This window comes from Eurypyga helias, unplaced genomic scaffold, assembly GCF_000690775.1.
Source record: "Eurypyga helias isolate BGI_N326 unplaced genomic scaffold, ASM69077v1 scaffold3850, whole genome shotgun sequence".
Classification (NCBI taxonomy): domain Eukaryota; kingdom Metazoa; phylum Chordata; class Aves; order Eurypygiformes; family Eurypygidae; genus Eurypyga; species Eurypyga helias.
Genome location: NW_010223635.1, coordinates 8812 through 13814, shown reverse-complemented (window position 1 = coordinate 13814; position 5003 = coordinate 8812). Strand labels below are relative to the sequence as shown.

The 5003-nt window shown below is 48.7% G+C and overlaps 1 protein-coding gene across 1 annotated transcript in view; it reads right to left on the bottom strand.

Moving 5' to 3' along the window:
- Positions 1 to 4684: 4684 nt before the first annotated feature.
- Positions 4685 to 5003, bottom strand: part of NUP35 (nucleoporin 35kDa) — an 8807-nt gene continuing 8488 nt past the window's right edge. Inside the window, exon 8 of the mRNA XM_010147336.1 lies at positions 4685 to 4980. Coding sequence (XP_010145638.1) covers positions 4903 to 4980 — 78 coding nt within the window. The 3' untranslated portion in view covers positions 4685 to 4902. The remainder of the gene's footprint in view (positions 4981 to 5003) is intronic.

Below are 5003 nucleotides of genomic sequence, written 5' to 3'. Positions count from 1 at the left end.
CTACTTGCATTACTATAATCATCAGGACTTTCTCCCATCCTCTGCTGGGGAGCAATCATCACTTTAGGTCATCCTGCTCCTCTTTCCCACATTTCAAATGCCTTTGTTGTATACTACAAGCTGAGCAACACCTTCTCATTTTAGGTCCCTGTCCATTAACGTTCCTATTCTTCTCCAGCAAAAGAACAAAAATGTCACTGCGTGATGTGTTAATACCACATTCTTTCTGCCATTCAGCGTGGTTCCTTAAAGAAAATAAAAACCATATCACAGTATGTTGTTCAAAGCTGCCTTTGAACAACAAACCGCAAACCAGGTCCAGACGCTCGACGAGGTGGCCGAGACTATGGTGCAGGAAGTGTTGCAGAGGCCGAAGGCTCCTCGGATCAGCCTGTCCATGTTTTAAGGAAGCCTGCCCTGGAGAACAGAGGAAGACTGTGTGGCTGCTCTGGAAGCGCAGAGCCTTTGGAAACTTCTCCAGATGACCAGCAGGAAATTGAACTGCTGGCCAAAGGGCTTCTAGTGACCATGCTGCAGTGCTTGCGGGAGCGTTTGGCATCCAGCACGTCCAAAGCATCTGGGCCAGGGCCGGCAGCCAGCCAGAAGCAGCAGGCTGTTATCAGAGGAACAACCTGAGCGGGCAACTCCTCGGAAGCAAAATCAACGCAAACGGAAACAGCAGCTTCTGCCAGCTCATCTTCACAGGCTTTCCTTGGCAGACTGGCCAGAGAAATTGTTGACACTGTGTGCCCTGGAATCCTTCGTAGCTTCTCAGTTTCATCGAGACTCTAGCTGCGCGTGTTCTGAAAACCTGGAGCACCCTGGGGGAAATCTCTCCAGCAGACAGCTGCAGCCATCCCGGGCGCCTTTGTCAAGACAGGGTGGGGGAGCAGGACAAGGATTGCCCAGAGCACCTGAATGGCACAGCCTGGAGGCAAGCGAGGCAGCAAAGTTGCATGTGTTACCACCCCAGCCAAATACAACCGGTGCCAATGCCTTGCAATGGAGTCACACAATTGCCAGGGTGAGCATCCAAAATGGTCTCTCCAGAGTCCAGCTGCTCCAGGCAGACTGGACTGGGCATGCCAGAGCCATTTTCCCTGACATTCTTGTATTGGTGAAGAGAGAGAAATGAAGCCAAAGCCAACAGCCTCACTGTTGGCTATGAGGACCATGGCAATGAGGACACTTCGGCTATGAGGACCATGGCAAGGCGTATCGTCAACTGTGTGTTAGAGCAGACCTGTCAGCCTGGGCCTGCACTGAGCCCCAAACTGAACTTTGGAAGGCGTGTCGCAAAACCAAGTTCCTCGTGGCCTTCCCTGGGAGACAGCTAGGGGAATAGGCAGCAGAAAGGACCGAGAGGGAGAAAGCCTGTGAAAACAGAGATGGCTTTAGGAAGCGAGAGCAGAAGCGAGCAACGCCTTCACAGTCGGTGGTACCGCTGCCAGCCTGTCCTCCGCAGGAGAAGGCCGGGGGATGTACGGGGCACAAATGGTGGCTCTGAGGGGCCCGTGGAAGGGGACAGTGTTGGGGAGGTGCTCCATGGCGGAGGCAGGAGCACTGCGGCCAGCAGCCTGCGGCCTGTGGAGCAGCCCTGAGGGAGCAGAAGGAAGCGGTGCGAGGGAAGGGGCAGCCGAAGCAGAGGGAAAGGCGAAGAGCGGCAGAAAGCATCCTACAGTGATGCAGAACATCCTGCACTGCCCGTTGCCTCCTGGGCAGCGCTGGCAGGGACCAAGAGTGATGCGTGGCAGCAATGAGGACAGGGGAGACAGGAGGGGTGTCAGGACTGAAGGGGAGCCTGAGGAAAGGGAAGAGGGGTTTGTTACATCCTTCGTTTGTCCTCTGTGTTTCTCGAGATGCAAATCAGGAATGAGGTGTTGACAGCGATGGGCCAAAATCCAATGCAGTGCCATTCCCCAAGCTGAGGCTGCTTTGCCCGTGACGGGGAGGAGGTCTAAAAAGGAACAAGGGCTCAACCTGAGCCCAGAACATGCATTTTTGGTGCGGTGGTTCCTCGCATGTCTTCTTGGTGTGCGAGGATGCCTGCTTTGCTTCACAGAACCACAGAGCAGTTGAGGTGGGAAGGGGTCCATGTAGATGACCTCTTGGAGCCAGGTCAGCAAGAGCGGGTGGCCCACAGGCCTGTCCAAAGGGGCCTGCAGCCAGACCCCCCCCCACAGTCCAGCGGACAGCAGCCGGGCGGCTGCATGGCAATGCAGCAATACACGGGCGTGGCAATGCAGTGATGCGGCAGTGGGGCATCGGAGCAACGTGGTGATGCGACAATGGGTGACTGCTCTATGTAAGCCGCTCGCCGGGAGACGCACCTCGTCAAAAAAACACTTTTTACTCTTCTCCAAACAACTGACAGAAGGCATCACCACACAGCTATGAAGCTGCCTGAGGACTGATGTTTCCACTACAGAGATCTAGAATGTTTATTCCAGAGCCTCCTCACAGGTAGTCTGAAATTCCACTAAAACACCTCCTGATTCCAAGTTATTTGTAAGCCAGTTTGTCGAAGTCAGTGGGAGACAAACGACACACAAGGTGTTTGGTGAACGTCTCAACTTTATTCGCTATCTGACTCCAGTTATACCCTAGATAATTAGCTCATACATATTGCAAAAGCCAAGCTCATTATTGGCTACACATCTTTTCATGGTACAGCCTCTTGTTGCACATTCTTGCAGTTTCTGGCTGCTCCGGGCTCCGTCTTTCACATCCTGTTGTTTTGCTGAGCTAAGTCACAAGACTTGCTGCCGACCACCAAGGACACCCTGTCCTTGAGTCCAGTGCTTTTCCACTCAGGGCCTAACGAGCCTGTCTTTGTGGGGCTCATGACCGCGCTCTCAGAGCCATGTTTCAGCAATACTCTCCACACCAGTTTACTTTTTTACCAGCAGTCTTCACTAGCAGAAACCATATGAAGATGATTTCTGAATATTTTCCAGAAGGACACAGGTCAGTGTTGTAAACTTTCCTCTCCTCCTCCTGACTACCTCCAGAGCAAAGCAAACAACACCTGCTGCTCCCAAGTGCTTCTACTGTACAGGAAGCTGCAGTGACCCCTGAGTAAAATCATTCCCAAAGCTATGAGAAACAAGAGACTAAGGTAAACAACTGGGGGGTGGTACAGACAGACACCAGAAAACAACTTTGCACTGGTCTAACTCTGGTACTTATTGGTAAAATAGGTCAGCCAAGCTACTGACTTTGGCTCCAACACTTTCCTTATGTATTTAGCTTCAGACTTAAATCATGCAAGTTCCATCTTATTTTTCATCACTTTGCAAACCTAAATCCTATACACACCATTGCAACTCTGAATCACACTACAAGTGTATTCTGCAGAGCAACTCGCAAAAAAAGAAATTAGTTGAACTACTTATATTCTTTCTGAAGTCCTGTGAATGAGAAATATTTTTCTCAAAAAAAGCCAGATGCATTCTGAGGAAACAAGTTCAGACATTTATTAGGTTTAAGTGGCTCCCTTTGATCAAAACCAACCAGAGGACTAGCAACCAAAGTTCCAAAAGCACCTCCAGGAAATACAGTAAAATGCATTTCAGAAAGCAGCTTACACATCAGATACTTCTAAGCACGCACAAGTGCCCCGAGGTAGAAACCTGACTTCTCATGAAGCGCTTCGGGGATTCTTCTCAGGACTCTCTCCAGCTAACCCTGTAAACTGGATGCCTGTCAGCCTCTGAGGGACAGCACGCATGCTCCCAGACTCATCTTTCCACTGGGGAAGTGTGGCTGAAGAACTTTGAGACCACACTGCAGTGTGAAGCAAAGCATGGATATCCGCCTAACCACTATTGACCCAAACTAAAATGCTGATGTTGGCCCACACTAACACAGACACAAAATCAAAAAAGTAACAGTTGCGGTGGTTTCCCCAAGTATTGGGGAAAAAACCTGCTCTCTTCCCAGATTAAAGAGACCTTTAACTCCAAGACTATCAGCTGGCATGATGCACATGATCGTGAGGCTCCACCTCCCAGAGAAAACTTCAAGGGGGGTGGGGGGGTTCAGTTGAAAAAAAAAAAGAGAAAATTGTCATTCAGCCAATACCTTAGAGAAAACTTCTTAGAGGAGTCTTGAAATCGAAAGGAGCTCTGGTCACTGACATATTGCCTGTTTCTATTCAGCTATTTCAACTCAACATTTACAGCTCAGCTTGTTACTCGCTAAGCGCACTCTGCTATAAAATACGGAGATGACATTTAGCCATTAGCTAGTTTTAATGCTGGTTGGTACCACTTCAGTGAAAACCAGCAGCACGCTGGCAACACTTCAGTAAGCGTTAGGCAGCATCATGCTTAACAGTTGAGAGTACTGCAAATGAGTTTTCCTAACAGAACACATATTTGTTTTTAAAAAAAAAAAAAACCCACAACCTGAGAAAAACTTCACTTTACTTAGCTTTATTAAGAAAACAGTTAAGAGATTGCTATGACATTTACAACATAACGCCAGAGGGAATCGCAAAACAGCAATGAAACCTGATAAAAACACTGAAATCACATATAGTAAGAACAGTCCCTGTCCTGGGAGCCAGCTGTGCATAGTGGTCTTCCGGCAAGTAGCCCATCATCGTCCCAGAAAAAAGTAATTACAGAGGAAAAGTCAGTGCTGATACTTTTCCTACAATTATGCAATCAAAGCACAAATGGGAAAAAAGCACTTACATCTACACTTCCTCAGTTTGTAAACTTAGTTTGTGTGTGCACTGCCATTGTTTAGAGGACAAGCTACATTTTTTCTGAACTGACTGAAGGCGTAACAGGTGAGATGCAAGTTAAAATGCTCCCACCAGTAGTTACACAACTAACCACGGATGCCAGTAGCATATTTCAAACCCTGCAACTTGGTGTTACGCCCTCTTGTTCATTACCAGCCAAACACATATTCCAGTGCTTTGGACACAATACTTTCATCTTTCCTAGGAGTCTGTCTGTCAGCAACCACCTAGAAGGTGAAGGGAACGAGGA